At 37.1% G+C, this 16279-nt stretch overlaps 1 protein-coding gene across 9 annotated transcripts in view; it reads right to left on the reverse strand.

The window, feature by feature from the left end:
• The window catches only part of SPAG17 (sperm associated antigen 17), an 89752-nt gene that overhangs the window by 41902 nt on the left and 31571 nt on the right, over window positions 1-16279 (reverse strand). For 7 of the 9 annotated variants that reach the window (XM_042031182.1, XM_042031184.1, XM_042031179.1 and 4 more), the window contains exons 7-17: window positions 15635-15816; window positions 12623-12778; window positions 11933-12032; window positions 10846-10967; window positions 9829-9966; window positions 9632-9745; window positions 8037-8187; window positions 6162-6392; window positions 4096-4193; window positions 3321-3437; window positions 1582-1736 (exon numbers count right to left, since the gene is read on the reverse strand). In XM_042031182.1, coding sequence (XP_041887116.1) covers window positions 1582-1736; window positions 3321-3437; window positions 4096-4193; window positions 6162-6392; window positions 8037-8187; window positions 9632-9745; window positions 9829-9966; window positions 10846-10967; window positions 11933-12032; window positions 12623-12778; window positions 15635-15816 — 1564 coding nt within the window. The remainder of the gene's footprint in view (window positions 1-1581; window positions 1737-3320; window positions 3438-4095; window positions 4194-6161; window positions 6393-8036; window positions 8188-9631; window positions 9746-9828; window positions 9967-10845; window positions 10968-11932; window positions 12033-12622; window positions 12779-15634; window positions 15817-16279) is intronic. The other 2 variants (XM_042031183.1, XM_042031180.1) reach the window with 2 other exon arrangements.

Raw genomic sequence — 16279 nt, forward strand, 5'->3', positions numbered from 1 at the left:
TTGTTTCCAGTGGATGTGGAAGAGTAAGAAGGAGAAAGCACACAGCTGTTTAATCCTCAACTAAATTATAAGGCATCTATCAGATAAAATGCATGATTTTTCCTTTGGATGCAAAATTAGCAACTTTTCTTTTGCAGGTATCAAGAGCCTTTCCCATTTCTCAGTTGGTCTTGAGCTATTCCAGTGAATGCCCTTTCAAGGTGACCAGCCAATCTGCAGTTCTACAACCCCACAGATGAACAGTTGTTGTTTCAGGGAGAAATGCTTCCTGAGGAAGTCTGCTACCTCCCTCTGCTTCTACAGCATCAATATGCTGTTGGGACAAGGCGTTAGTCAGTGTATGCAAACACCAGGTGGCATGTTAGATGCACTGGGATGTGTGACCTCCTCTCTGGTATTTGTTCCAAAAGTGTCTCCCATGGGTCTCATGTCATATGTGTCAACCCTGCCCAGACAACTCAAATACACCAGGCAGCTAAACTGGCATCAACTGTTTACGTTTAAGAAGCTTGAATTAGGCTTTTAAAGTGCAGTGTCAAAAAAAGAGTGTAAGAACGGCTGGCAGAGTGAGGAGATCTGGGTACCAACAGACTTCTGTGTAACAGACCTTGAGACCACTGACTCTCTTCTTGGGTCTATCTGAATGCAAGACCCAGCTTTACTTGAACATACCATCTTTCACTTATCTTTTGGGGAAGATTTTAGTTGCTATATAAATGCAAAACCACTGACCAGACATTTAATGGATCTGCCCAACAAAACACAAACCAGCCAGCATTTTCTCCAAGGAACTTTGAATTTCTGCTGGTAAATCTCTTGTGACTCTGGTCCTAGTCACTGCTAATCACAATAGCCTCTTTTCATGGCAAATAATTTAATTCCAAGTGCCTGAAAAGCTGAGCTGTACCTACACAGAGTTCCTTGACTGAGAGCAAATATACAAAATACAATACAAAATACAGGTTCAGGTAGGCACATTTTGCCTATTTAGTATTCAAATCTGTTCAAATCTATAGGTGCCAACAAAAGTCTACTATAAAAAATTTCCACAATCTGATAAATGAGGCACTACACTTAGAAAGGGATACAGACAAATGGTGGGGGAGAAGGTGTTTTTATACTGGATATTTTGCTTGAAATTCTATTTGATAAATCTAATTAATCCATAGAGCACCAGAGCGACATTTCCCACTGAATCACTACACCTGTGTATATATAGTTGAAAAACTTGGTTAGGTATATACTTAGATTTTTTTTAACACCCTTCACCTAAAATGTCCCCAGTACAATTTTCTTCATGTGGCATTCCTAATATGATTTTGTATGTTTGTGTGCATTATTTACATTTTTATATTTGGTGATAAAGAGCTACACATTGCATTGTTCTCACTCAGGAAAGTTCAGCAGAATTCTTTTCATACAGCACTGTTTTTGACCTTGCTTTATGAGAAAGCATAATTTGCTTTCTCATAAATGTGTCACACAGCCATGTCTTAATTTCAAAGTTTTGCCCTAAGCACACCCATGCAGTCTTTAATGGAAAATGACTGTGAATGAAACAGGGAAGATAAAATCAATTACCTGAATCCAACATTAGAGTGCAGGGCAATATCCCAAGTATCTTGGCACAGACGATATTGATTCATAGGATTGTGAAAAATCATTAGTAAAGAGTTATCTTGGGCATGATAGAAGGAATCAATGCATCTATATTCTTGGGATGCTGCATGAAGAACCTGAAAAGGAAAGAAATAGAAGTACGTTCTCCCTGCAGACAGTAGCATGTGTGCAGAGGCTACACAGCACAGCTTTGAGCAACAGGTACTCAAGAATTCCATTCTCCTACAAGATGTACTCAAAGCATTTGGATTCCAGCAACCTGAATTGTTCAGGTGGGTGGAAATTGAAACTGCACTGCTATTCATGTTGAGAAGAGGTACCAACTATGCTGCACCTTTTGACTGACCATGAATAAAAAAGTTCAGCTACATAAAAACTAAATAAATTAAAATATTAAACAAATACTTAGACAAGGTTAAAAACTAAAATACGTAAATAAATAGTAAATAAACCCAGAATTATCATATACCAGATAAAACGAAAACTAATTTACTTTTTTTTTATCTCAGTTGAGTTTACTTGGTATTCAACTTGCTATACTATGACCTGCACATCTCTGAGATTTACCGTGATCTATATTATTCCGCTCTGCTTTGCACTGCCCCATCGTTTTCAATATTTACATTACCTGCAGGTTGAAACCGATTTTATAGCAATAGGTAGAAGAAAGTCTTCTTTTAAACTATTATTTTTCAGAACAATGCAACTGAAGCTTCTAGAAGAATCTGTTCCATGATCTTCCCAGGAACAGAGGTGAGGCTGATTATGCTCGTAGATCCTAGGGTCCTCCTTTCTACCCTTTTTAAAGATGTGTACAATGTTTCCCTTTATCCAGTCATCTGGGACCTCACCTAACTGCCAAGACTTTTTGTACAAAAGGTTATTTCCTGTTGCAATAAAATGTTATTTTCTACTACTTCTATTTTCCATCAGTATCTTTTTGCTAGACTCAGTAATTACTGACAGTTGAAGTAGTATTAGCTATTTATGTTCTATACAAAGGGATTCCCCATGTAGCGAAATCCATGACCAGACTTTAAAATTCTCACACTAATGTGGTGCTGCAAACATCCAAGCAGCACTTCCTTCACCCATGTATAGCACGTGTCAGGATCAAATAAGAATTACAGCCTATGAAGCTCAAGGCAGCACAGGAACTAACAATCCCAAGAGGACACCTCCCAACTCAAGACAACTACACTTGAACTTATCTTTCACATTTTGGTCTTTCTGCAAGGTAAATTTTAGTTTTTAGCCTGCAAGATTTCTACAAATGATGCTTTTAGCCCTTAAAGGGTGAAGTACTGTGACAACCAAATTTTCTGTTTGCCCATAAAACATACACTGCATAGGCATTTGCAAAGTATGTTTTCACATATGCTGCACTGAGTTCCAAAACTGCCACAGAGGATCACCCCTAAGGGCAAGGTGGATTTGTCTCCACCACACTTTTAGCTAAGAGACTTGCTGCCAAATAGGACAGCTCCAGTTTGGCCAAGCGAGGAAACAAAAACCCATTACAAACTGAATTTCACATAAAGAACTGAAAAGTAGCTAAAGCACAATGAATTTTGGTAAATATGAAAGAGATAAAACTGAATCAACTATCTAGCAGAAAAATATCCTGAACTCCACTACTAATTCTTGATATAGCCTTCTGAGGGGTGACTGTAGGTATGAGGTTGTCAGTTCACAGATACCTGACGAAGAACATGTGGTTGAAAATGCTCTTCCAGACTCCAGTCTGTCAAGCAACGCCTCTGTGTCTTTTTTATTGCTTCTAAACTTTGTTCTAGACCATAGGTTTCCGGACTCACCTCAAAATACAACAAACCAAAATAATGAATATGAACATTTCAGCATCAGTTGTATTAAATTGACTGTAATCTTGTTGGATTAATAGAGAGCACCCCATGTTGCATCACAGTTAACTGCATAATGATGCATATGTGCAGACCCATATGGCACTGTTTAATAAGAAATACAATTACCCTCAAGGGGTTTTGGGTTAGGACTTTTTATGACAAAATAATCTAAACACTTTCATTATTACCTTATATGATTTTGAGTTCTGTAAGCAATTATTAGTATTCAAACATGTCCTATGATGTAATTTTAAAATTGCTGTGTTTATTATGGGATGTGTGGCAGACAGGTGATTCTGAAGATGCCAAACTACACAGTTTACTAGTGTGACACAATTTGACAATTTCCTTTAAACTTTCTTGCTTGTATTTGACCCCTGGTATTCAGCAAAACCAGCACAGAATTATAATTAGCAGCTTCATTGAAACCCTTCACCTTGGAATTCAAAGAAAGTGATTTCACAGTGCTTAAATGTTATGTCAGTATTTGCCAAACATCACAAAATTAATATTTGCATGCAGAATTGCAAAGGAATCCCCAGTAACATGTCCTGGCAGTATCTTCTGTTGTCTCATGTAAAGCCTAGTTGACTCCATTTCTCACACTTGCCATATCAGAAGCAAGAAGATCCAATTCTTCATTCAAAAGAGGATCAACCACAACATCTTCCTCATCTTCTTCATCTTCGTCACTTATTTCTGAATACTCTGGAAATCGAAAGCAGAATTTAAAGAATTGTTCCAGAAATTTCAGCCCTACTAAGGTTGGACTAATGCAATTTCCTTAGTCTCCCTGATGAGATCAACATCAATTTGAAGCATCCTTTCATCACACTTGTCCTATAAAGACATGATCAGATCTGCTATGCTTCTATACTAAAAGAGCACATCAAAACCCAGTGAGAGCAAGTGCCAGATCATTAAATAAAATTTAAAAAAAAAGGGAAGAAGAACACTTCATAAAACCCACTCAAATCATCCTTTCTATCTGACCCATGCTGGCCCACTAAAAATAGTCTCAGAAATATCCTTTGGACTCATAAACAAAGAACCCTTTTTCTTCATACTTTAACAAGCAGTCCTTTGCACAGATGACATTAACATAAAAGGCAAAATCAATTGTTTTGATATTTTCACACATTTTTGACAAACGCAAATTTTATAGTTTAAATTAACTTCGTTGATAGAGATCCATAAGCTACTGACAGAATATTGCTTCTCCTGAGGTTCTGACCAGTCATTCTATTGTTACAATGAGCACCTGATATGAGCAGCATCACATGAGGACTTTAACTTCTATATTCTCTTAATTTTTAAAAAATAATTTCCTTTTAATAGAATTATTTATTCCCTAAGTTAGGGCAGAGGTCACTAGTATTTGATCAAAATTCACATGTACAAGAAAATTACTCTTGCAGGCGGAAAAGACAGCGCAAAGTATTTGCTTATAAGTGTCTTATAATGAGCTCAGCTTCCAGACATACATCTTTAGGCTCTGCTTCTCTTGGAAATTACCCCTGTTTACTGACTGCCCTTAGAAGATTGAAGAAACCTGAAAGAAATGTTTTATCTTCCTGGCATTTCATTTTGTGCTGCAGAAGTGCTGAAATGTTGTTATGCCTGTAACTGCAATATTTAATATCATGACTAGTATAAAAGCAAAATAAACTAACATCCAAAAATGTTCCCAAGATTCAGAAGAAAAGCAGATAAGCAGGACTCATTTTTGTCTGCTCCAGCCTTCTAAGGAAAGGATCCCATCTAATCTGCTCGCTTAGACATCTCTTAGGAAAGCATGGACAACATCACAAAGTACTGCATCCAGCTCTGGGGTCCTCTGCACAGGGAACACATGGATCTGTTGAAGTGGGTCCAGAGTAGGGCCAATGAAGGTAATTAGAGGGATGGAGAACCTCTCTTGTGAAGACAGGCTCAGAGAGTTCAGTCTGCAGAAGAGAAGGCTCTGGGAAGCTCTTCTTATTGTGGCCTTGGGAGAGACTTTCTAGTAGGACTTGTAGTCATAGGAAAAGGAGTAGCGGTTTTAAAGGAAAGAAGAATAGATTCAGACTAGATATAAGGAAGAATTTTTCATAATGAGGGTGGTGAAACACTGGAACAGGTTTCCCAGAAAGGTGGTGGATGCTCCACCCCTGGAAGCACAGGAGGTCAGATTGGACTCTGAGAAACCTGATCTGGCTGAAAATGTCCCTGCTTATTGCAGGGATGACAGGATAGATGACCTTTAGATGTCCCTGCCAACCTAAACAATGATTGTATGATCATGAACCTAAAGGTATAGTTGCTTAAACTGACCTAATTTCTACTTTTCTTGCCTCCTGAAGAAATAATCACTTGTTTATAATGTTGCTTTTTGGCCAACACATCTCCTTTAACCAGGCTAACAACTTTTCAATGTTAGAATCTGCAGGAGAAAATGTAGAACTTCAGAACATTCACTCTCCATCATCTACAATTGTTAATGCTGCAGAACAAGACAGCTTTTGTCTTTATTCTAGTATTCCTACAGAGTTACTCAGTGTACAGGCCAGACAATACTTGAAAATTTGTTGACTTGTGCAAGGAAGAAAAATCACATCCCTGCAATAGCAAATGATATAGTAAGACAAACAGTGGATTCAAATTCTTCAGGAGTAATGTAAACAGAAAGCTTTTTACCAGAGCCTCTTGGAGATTTCTCATTAAGCTTCCTTTCCATAAGGAAGAGTTGTCTCAGCTGTCTTGCAAACATGGCTGGATTATCCCAAGGGATATAAGACACTTCAGAATCACCTCCAACTCTAGATCCAGAGCTCTCCAGGAAACCAGAGTCACTCAGCTCAGTCAGCTTCAGGCTTTCAAAAGTAAACACTCTGAAGGCTCTTTCTACTTCAGCCCAACTCAGAAGTTCTAAAAAAGAATTACAATCATTAACTGAAAATGTCCTTACAGCTCAGCAGAAAATAAATACAAGACTATTTAAGCGTATTGTTCTTGGCAACTCTGCAAAAGCCAACAACAATTTCCTTAACGGTACTGGATCAACTTATGTGGGCTACATTTTACACTGCATTCAAAGTTGAATGCTTCCAAATTGCAAAATGATATGCCTAAGTATTAATCCATCTTAAATGAAGTGGTTCCTACATCTGAATACCTTCTGGCTCATTAACTTTATAGAAATGATGTTGATTTTAAAATACTGGGTAGACTTTATCGGACCAGTTAGCAACTAGTTATTTTCAGTTCATGAAATGTTTCCATTATCTGTAACTTCTCAAACAAGTATCAATTTTTTTTCCTCTGCAGACAGAATTTTACACATAATTTAAACAGAAGTGAGGTGCAAAGACAATAATAAATCCTATTTATGCTTGTATGCATTGGTGTCCATATAACAGTGATAATCATGCCAAGCACTGAAGTTTAAGACAGGTAATACAATTCTCAAATCACATAGAAAATATCTTCAGTTTGAAATGTTTTCTCCTTAGGGTGGTTAAGCACCTAAACACGTATATCTTGAGACTGTTCAATCTCTCATCTTCTGTTCAAATTAATCATCTTTTTTGATAAAAGCAAAGGCTTTACTAGCTAAGTTACCAGCTGGGAGAGTCTGGCAGTATGGTATGGTCCAGTGAAGACCATCAAATTCAATACCCACCAGGTGGAAGACTATAGCAATACTGAATACTTTAATGGCTTACTGTCCAAAATGAACATACCAACAACTAGAAACAACACAGCAAAGTGTAAATTAATCCAACACAAGGGACTTCAGGATGAAAGAGCTGGGAAAGTACCTTCAAATCCAGTGCCTTATATGATGACATAAATGTAACCAAAGGGATTTGGATGTTTATATTTCTTAATAACCTAGAGCAGACTTTTGATACTACCTAAGGGCAGTTACGTAGTCTTTGGGATTGTTTCCCAGTGTATGCCATGGTGACAAGCACACTCCAAGAAAAGGTAACTGCAGAAGTGATTATGGTTGGAGAAGTGAATGTATTCTTGATTTGATAAAGGGGCTGTTATAAAGTAGTTTCATTATTAACACCAACAGCTTACATAGAATACATTCTGAAAGCCATGTATTGTTCTACAAAAATTGTCTACCTAAGATACGTGTGCTTTACCTCCAAAAGGGTGTTGATAAATAAACACAGTTTACATCATTGCCTCTCAAAATGCATTCTACACTCTGGGAGCAAAATTGCAATTTTTACAGCTATTTTTTTCCTCAGAATTAGTAAGTGTTTGTATGTTTGCAAATATAAATAAATAAAGTAGTTCTAAGATAATTCCAGCTCTTAGTTATGCAATATTTAACACTCATACAGTTGTTTCCATTAACCATGAAACTGAGGTCTGAAGTCAGGGTTAAATTGTATAGTAGGCTATAATTATATATAAGCAAGAATGTGAAAATGGGAAATTCTGCAAAGGTTTTTTTGGCAGCTTAAAAATCTTGTCCCAAAATCCCTCCTATTTAATAGGCTCATCAACCAGAAATAGAAAGAATGGAAATTATATCAATGAAAATCCTTTTACCACTAGTACAATAATGCATGAGCTCGTGAAGTCTGGCCAAGCGTTTAGTGTTGTTTTCAGTTGAAGGAGGGGCGAAATGGATAAGTTCTGTAAGAGGCAGTTTATCCATCATTTCATGCTCAATCTTTTCTGGATTTAAGTTCTTCTGGATCTGGAACAAAAATCAAAGTACCAGAGTTAAAGTAAACTTTCACACTACTTTCCAAAAATTATATTTGAATAAAGAAGTCTTTCTACAGCAGAAGACATTAGCATGTGCTTAAGTCAGTTGGACTTAAACTTAAATTTGAACATGTGCTCACAGTGTGGTTTTGAATCATGGCATCAGATATTGTAGGCAGAAAAACATTAGACACATGAGAGAATGACTGACAGCATAATAACAGACATTTGTTAGAAGTTATTTGCCTGTGCTAGCTAGACTTAAAAACACAGAAATATGTACAGGTTAATTCAGACTGGCAGGAGGTACCTTCCACATATCTTTCAGATGGTCTGTGCTACTTCTCACAGTAATGAAATCCATAAACTTATTGATCAGTCTACGATGAGAGACATCCCTATATATTCAAGGATTTATTTTTTCAGACTTAGTGGTATCTTTCAGCTTCACTCTTTTTAGTATTACACGCTTATGGTACCTTTTTCTTCAACTGCATATTCCAAATATTTTTCCACTACTCTTTCCTCAAACATTGTGCTGTATCCTGAATTTCCTCTTCAGCAAGTATATAAAACACATCAAGCATATGTCTGCTAAGAGCATCTCTCATGTTGATTAATCAGTCCTTCCTTCTGCTTGAATACATCCAATGTATCAAACTTGAGTTGTTTCTGAATAGTTTTAATCAATGGTTATCAAAGCATTCCCCAGATAATTTTTAATCCATGAAGCCAGGCAGACACACCTTAGCTGTGAAATCTAGAACTGTATTATCACTTGTATTATCTTCAGTGAATTTTTAAAGTTTAATGGTAAAACTACACCTTGTCTTTGGAAAAATTTGAGACATCCACAGAGGTTTTTTGGTTCAGAAAATCTGGGAACTGTTACTTTGCAATAATGCCAAACTATGCATCTCTGAACCTTTCTGCCTTTGTTAGCATTTGGCAGTGTTTTGGTTACACCCTATGCTCCAACTATTTAGACAACCTGAATACATTTCTTGTGTTCATTAACAACTGCTACGTAATTTTTTACACTTCTCTACATTTTAGTATTCAATCTAGTCTCCATGCTAGATCACCATGAACAAGTTAGCAGCTCATTTTCCCTAGTATCATCGATGTTTAACAGCAAATCAACAGCTCTGTAATATCTTTCATCTATGCCAAAGGCTAAACATTCTCATTAATAATGCTAATAGATCTCTGAAATCGGTTTGTTTGTGCTCTATGTTTGTGAGGTGTCCTCCAACAGTAACTCATTGCTTCTTAAGTAAACTAAACACATGTTGCTGTATCCACCTCAGTGGAAAAAATCTAGGATATGCTGTCCTGTTTTTGTAAAAACACCACTCCTCCCCTTCTAGTGCATTGAGCATTCATTGCCTGTGAACTTTGGAAATATTTATATATGATAGGTAGCACTGTACCTTCAGCAGGTGCAACCGCTGAGCCAGGCGATCATGGTAGTTAAATAAGAGAGGGTACTGGGGGATGACAGTCTCCTGTTCACCGTATTTAGGAGAAAAGTACTCGTATAGATCCTGTTTAAAAAGAAAAGGAAGAGGCATTAAACCTCAATAATGAGATTTGTCATTTTAGGAAATGGACAAAAGGCAACACAAACCTTTTTTTCACTCATAGGAAGTGAAAGAGAAGGAAGGACAGAGATTATATGATCTGCAATGGCACGACGTAGCCCATCTGCATGAGACTTTGGTGACACCAGACTCGGTGGTGTAAGGTCTTCTTCACTTGCAATAACCTGGCAAATGGAGCATATGTTAGCCTTCATTACCACTGCTGCTTAACTTTACCAGAACTACCAAACAAATCCTGCTATAAGCTAAGCACACAAGAAATTCTGTCAGGAAAGGAAAGTGCAATTTTTTTCCACAAGCAGCAAAAATACAATTTTCCAAGTTAGTTCCTGCACAAAGCAAAGATTATGGAAAACAGAATTAAATGTTTTTCCTATTAGTTGCTTTTGGAAGGATAAGAAGAAAAATATTTCTAAGTTGAAATGTTAAGACTTGTTAAGGAACACAGGTAATTAAAAACTGATTGTGTATTAGGTGTTGGGCCTTGAGTATTTTTACCCAAGTCTATTCTCAGACTAAGTTACAGAAAGTAAAGAGCCCCAAAAATATGCTGAAATTTTACTCCAAAAATGAGGACTTCCCAATCATATTGTATGTCTCTTCTAAATCAAAGATTGTGCCTGAAATCAACAGAAGTCAGATCTGTCTAGCACCAGCCTTGACACTCTTATGTTAGGCTTGAACTAAGACCTTTGAACTGAGTAAACCAGCAAAAGTTCAGTATCAATAACATTGTTGAAGGACATGAAAACTTGTTATTGACCTAGATAAGAAATTACACCTTTCTCCTCATTTGATGATATTCATAGTCTTAAAAAATTAATTATGGAATAACACTATATATATAGAGGGTAAGGGCACAATATGGAAGAAAATTGAAGTTTGGAGTTTTGACTCCTTTGTATTGAACCTCCTTGCTCAGTCCCTCAATGCACAGTCTCATATTTTAGGTTTAAACAGATGGATTTACTCATCTTTGACCAATTCATTACATCAGGTTTAGGCCAAATTAGCCGCAGAAATCAAAAAGAGAAAATTCCCACCTGTTCCAACATGCAGCTCAGCATTAAGGGTACAGAAATGTACTCATCAGGAATCTGACTCAGCAAGTCATTGTAATACCTCATGTCTACAGAAAGAGACAGAATAGAAGTTTCTTCATCTGCTGTATTAGGAGACAAAACATTAAGATATGTTTGTTCAGAAATGCCAATTTATATTCCAAGTCAGTTCTGCAAGTTTGCAGATGAAACAAAACTGGGAGGAGCTGTTGACCCTCTCAAAGGCAGGGGGGCCCTGCAGAGAGACTTTGACAAATTAGAGGGCTGGGCAGTTATCAGCCTCATGAAGCTTAAAAAGGGAAAGTGTTGGATTCTGTGCCTGGGATGAGGCAACCCTGGATGTACCAACAGACTGTGGAATGAGATGCTGGAGAGCAGTGCCACAGAAAGGGACCCAGGGGTCCTGTTTGATGGAAAACTGAATCTGAGTCAGCAGTGCCCTGGCAGCCAGGAGGGCCAACCCTGTCCTGGGGGGCATCAGGCGCAGCATCGCCAGCCGGGCAAGGGAGGGGATTGTCCTGCTCTGCTCTGCACTGGGGCGGCCTCACCTCACATCAGGTGAGGTTTAGGTTGGGTATTAGAAAAAGTTTTCCACCCAGAGAGTGGTTGGGCACTGGAACAGGCTCCCCAGGGAAGTGGTCACAGCACCAAGCCTGCCAGAGTTCAAGAATTGTATGGACAATGCTTTCAGACACATGGTGGGATGTCCTATGCAGGGCTAAGTTGGACACAGTGATCCTTGTGGGTGCCTTCCAACTCAGAATATTCTGTGATTCTGTGAAGCTTCAGACAATATTTATTAAAAAGAGTCTAACCAAGTTAGAGATCTAACAAAATTACTCAGATCTTTTAAATCTGACTGTGACTAGAAACAGATAGAAAAAGTGATTTTCTAAAGAATTTGGTTATCAGCACTGCAGTTTTCAGACACTTCCACAAGGTATTCCACAGGATACACAACATCTTCAGCTAACTGCACAAATCATTTTGAGGGTTTGTGCCATCATATGAATGAATGCTTTGACAGAGTGAACAACTACAGATGGGTGCTTTAATCCTTTCAACATACCCTCTGACAAAATTACTGGGTGCAGGATTCCTTCTGGTTTCCCTTTTATCTTTGTAGGTGTCGTCTTTGTAGGTGTCGTCTTTGTAGGTGCCGGTTGTTTCTAAATGAACAAAAATTAAGATAAAAAATCAGAAACCATAAAACAAATTAGTATTGTACAAGTAGGTGGGAAAAATTCATTTCATTTAGCTTTGGTTACTCACTGTAGACTAGATGCTGAACTTTTAAATGGGACAAGATAGTAAGAATGTAGTGCATGTTCTAATAAGATACTTTCTTCTGCTGTCTTAAGCTTTTGCCTATTATGAATAAAATAAAGTGATCTTGCATAGAACTAATAATCTTTTTTTTACAGTCCACAGATCTGCAACATTGCATAGTAGCTCTGTGCCGACATATTGATTTTTCAGACACAAGAATGTGTCATTAGATGCTATTGAAGAAATTTTTACACCTGTGATACTTTACGTCTGTAGGATCCTTCCAATTTTCCTTTTTCTGTTTCCCCAATGCTCAGCTATTTTTTCCCCATTTCTTGATGTTTTAAATGCTGAAGACAAAAATATAAATTTCATTCACTGAAAATGACTTGTAGAGTGATGGTCCAAGGTGAATTTTTGAGTCAAAATTGAAGATAGGTAATTCTAGCCTATTATTAGTTATTCTCAACAAAAAGAGAAGGATCCTTGCCTCAATTGCAGGTAGTTGTGTTGCTTTCCTCTCTGGTAACATAGGCACATTGATAAACTTGGTGTTTTCCAAGTAGTTGCAATGCTGTCTTCTCCAGTCCAGGCAGTCATACATCAAACAAGCAATGTGTTCAAACAGCACAGTACCAAATGCAAGCTTTGAGAGAAAATCAGATACAAAGGATGAAGTTTGCTTATAAAAGTGTCATGTAACTTAGTGACAGGAGTCATTAGCTCTTTAACCAGCAGATCTGCTTCCGTTTATAAATTTTCCAAAAGATTTTTTCCTCCACCAATTCAAAATACTTTATAGAGTTATTCTAAAGCCTCCTTCATTTTATTTGCCTTAACACTGACACAGCACAGTATGGACTGTATATTGCCTAAGTGATTTAGTTATAAAGTCTAACTTGTCATAACAGTAATTGTTCAAGGTCTTCTATCTTGCAAATGGAACTTATGGGTTTTTCTGGATGGGAAGGAATAGGAGAGGAAAATTAAATACTTTGTAATGTGTCTATGTTTTAGTAGTGCAGCATATTTGCAAGGTCAATCATTTCCCTGCTCTAGAAGGATGAAAAATAAAACTCCAACCAGGTAATTAATATCATCTTGTATTATTCTCTTTCTTTCTGTTGCCCTTTGAAAACAAAGAAAGCCTCAAGAATGGCACTCTGAAATCCACAGTTGTGAGCGAAGGAATGTCAGCATAGTGCCCAAATGTCCAAAGGGAGAGCGCTGTATCTGCAAAAATCTGAAAAGGAAAGAGTCATGGTTCTTGAGGTCATGTACTGTGGTTTTTGCCAAAGCTTGGGAGGAATAAAAAGAATAATAGCAACTGCTATTTTAAATATTAAATGTTTTTGTACAAATACCAAAACCCTGTTGGAGACCACATGAAACACTCAAGTTTCAGCAGCTTTAATGGATGTATTCTTCCCCTGTACATCCTGGACTTTGTGGAAAGAATGGAATTATTATAAATCATAGACAATTTCCATTAAAAATTCTTTTCTGAGTGATTCTTTCACTTCTGTGAAAGTAGGGCAAATCTCTTGTACAAAGTTTGCCTCTAAGAGGTGGCTAACAACATTGAACATCTCGATTTTAAGTTTCCTAAAATAAAACACAGCAAAGAAGCACAACTGACATTAAGCACTAAAAACAATACCAAACCCTTAAGAAACATTAAGCATCTGCTTTCCTCAACTCAGTTTCTCTTTATGAGACTGGAAAACAGGCAACCCCAAATCACTGATGAGTTATGGAATACTTGTCTCAGTTTTCATAACATTTAAAGACTAGAAGCAACACTTGGAAAAGAAATTCTACTTGCGAAAACAGAATGTTCATTAATATTCCTCCATCTTTGTTTTCAATATTCTTCTGAAGAAGGTATAACACCTTTCAATTCATGCATTACTTAAAAGATTCCACTAGAGCACACAACAGTTCCAATTAAAATATTGGAGTGTTCTCAATGCACAGTCTTTTAAACAAAACAAGTTTTTAACAAAGTCATAAGTAACAAAACCTGGTGCTACTCAATGGGATCCAAGCCAAGTTTAGTATAATTACAACTTCGTAATTCAATTTGCGTGGTCTCTCCTCAGGACCTAGATGCTTGTCAAAAGTTTTTCAAGTCTAACCATTAGTGACTCTTCAACAAAGAAAATATTTTTGAAAGTATTTTCCTTTCTAAAGATCTCAAATCTGAGAGCAGAAACTACTTGCAGCATGCAATACTCTGTCATTTTTATATTAATATCTAACATTTTGTCACAAGAATTTTCCTTCTGTGGATCTTGTGCTTCAGAGATGCAGCAAGCTTCGACTCAGAGATTCTCCAGCAAGTCCACGAGAACAGACTTACTCTATCCACTTATAATTTCAGAACGTATATGTTCCCCACCCATTTCTTTAAAAACTTACATACATTCTTACTTCTGTAGGGCTCATGAAATGATAATTAGTCTACTGAAATCTGTTTCAGTGATAGATAATTTTTCCTTTATTTCATCTATAATATAAGTGCTTGCAGGATATTCAAAAGTAGAAGCAGTCCCCTGTAAGATGTGATTGTAGGGAAGATAAAAACTGTTTTCCCAAAAGAGGCTTTGCACTATAAGATTATATAAAGAGTATAATGGTAAGTAATATTACAAGAAGCAAGCCTACATGTTTCCACAAGTAAGGCATTTTTAGTGAATGCTTTTCAAACCACTCTGAGTTGTTTGTATACAGAATCTACTGTACTATAAATAAGGGTTAGAAGAATGTAGTTTAACCCTAGAATGCCCTTTAACCCTAACAGACTACAAATATAGTAGGTTAAATTATAGCATGTTGCCTTATTTTGCTTTAGCAGTTTGTATTTTTTACTGCTGACATTGTAGATTGAAAAATACAGGACTTTTTTACCTCACTATATGTAAGAATCTAGGATGGAAAAAATTTCTAATGATTCACTCTCTCCTTCAGTGCCTGGTAATAGTCCTGACTCAGCAGGCTATAATGAGTAATAAATCAGAGCCATGTTTTGGACAAAAAGAAGCAGTACTGAGTATGATAAAGCAACAGTATATATCAAAAAGTATTCTTGCATTCATCTTAATTTTTTCTCATGTAACTGTTCTGAGGTGCAGTAAGTAGGTCTGGTGTTATGGGGATAAAAATACAACTTCTGTGTTATTTCATACACACATATCACTCTCTAACAAGATGCAAACTGGGTCTACAAAGACTCTGAATAAATTTAAAACCTCAAACTACTTTAAAGCTCTTCTGCTGTGGCCTACAATACTAAGAATCTCCAAATCAGGAATTTTTATTCAAAGGACTCCTTGTGAACAAACGCTGAATAAAGTTGTTGGATACATTTTTGTTTAAGATTACAAATATACTAACAACTGTGGTTCCGTTTCAGAGAAGACTTGAGATTAAATTCCTAAACTGTTCTTAAAAGTTACAAACCCTAAGTACGCCATGCACTGTAAAAACAGAATGTACTGACCAGCATTTTGCTGTCTGACCAATCAGAGGGAAAGTCACTTTCCTTAACTAGGTGATGAAACCTGGCAACATCAAAGAGACTTGATCCATGCTTTCCACTGTTCAGAACTGGCTCCAGGTATTTCCAAAATGTTTCCAGGTCTTTGCTAGCTTCATCTTCCTTTCTTTTCTCTGCTTCTACATCTAAAATACATAAGTATTTGACAAACCATGGTACAATGTCTCCCTGTTACATAAAGCACAAATCATATATCCATTTTCTCAAAGTACTGTTAAAATATTTCCATCCTGAGTTTCAGCAAACATCTGACACCCAACTTTGAGATTAAAAAATACCATCACATATCTTGCTAGTGTCCTCTATTCCAATTACAGAATCATTGATGTTGAAAGGGCCTTGTGGGTGTCATCTGGTAAAACTCCTCTGCTCAAGGAGGGTCACCAAGAGCAGACTGCCCAGGATTTTGTCCAGATGGCTTTTGAGTACCTCCAAGAATGAAAACTCCACAACCTCTCTGGGCAGTCTGTTCACTGTGTTTACAGCATTCAGTCACCCTCACAGAAAACAAGTGTTTCTTTCTCTTCAGGTAATATCCCATGTTTCAGTTTTTTCTATTGTCTCTTGTCCTGTCACTGAACACCACTG

Source organism: Corvus kubaryi, unplaced genomic scaffold (assembly GCF_017639235.1).
Source record: "Corvus kubaryi isolate FWS band 111438036 unplaced genomic scaffold, C.kubaryi_AGA036_p1.0 37341, whole genome shotgun sequence".
Lineage (NCBI taxonomy): Eukaryota > Metazoa > Chordata > Aves > Passeriformes > Corvidae > Corvus > Corvus kubaryi.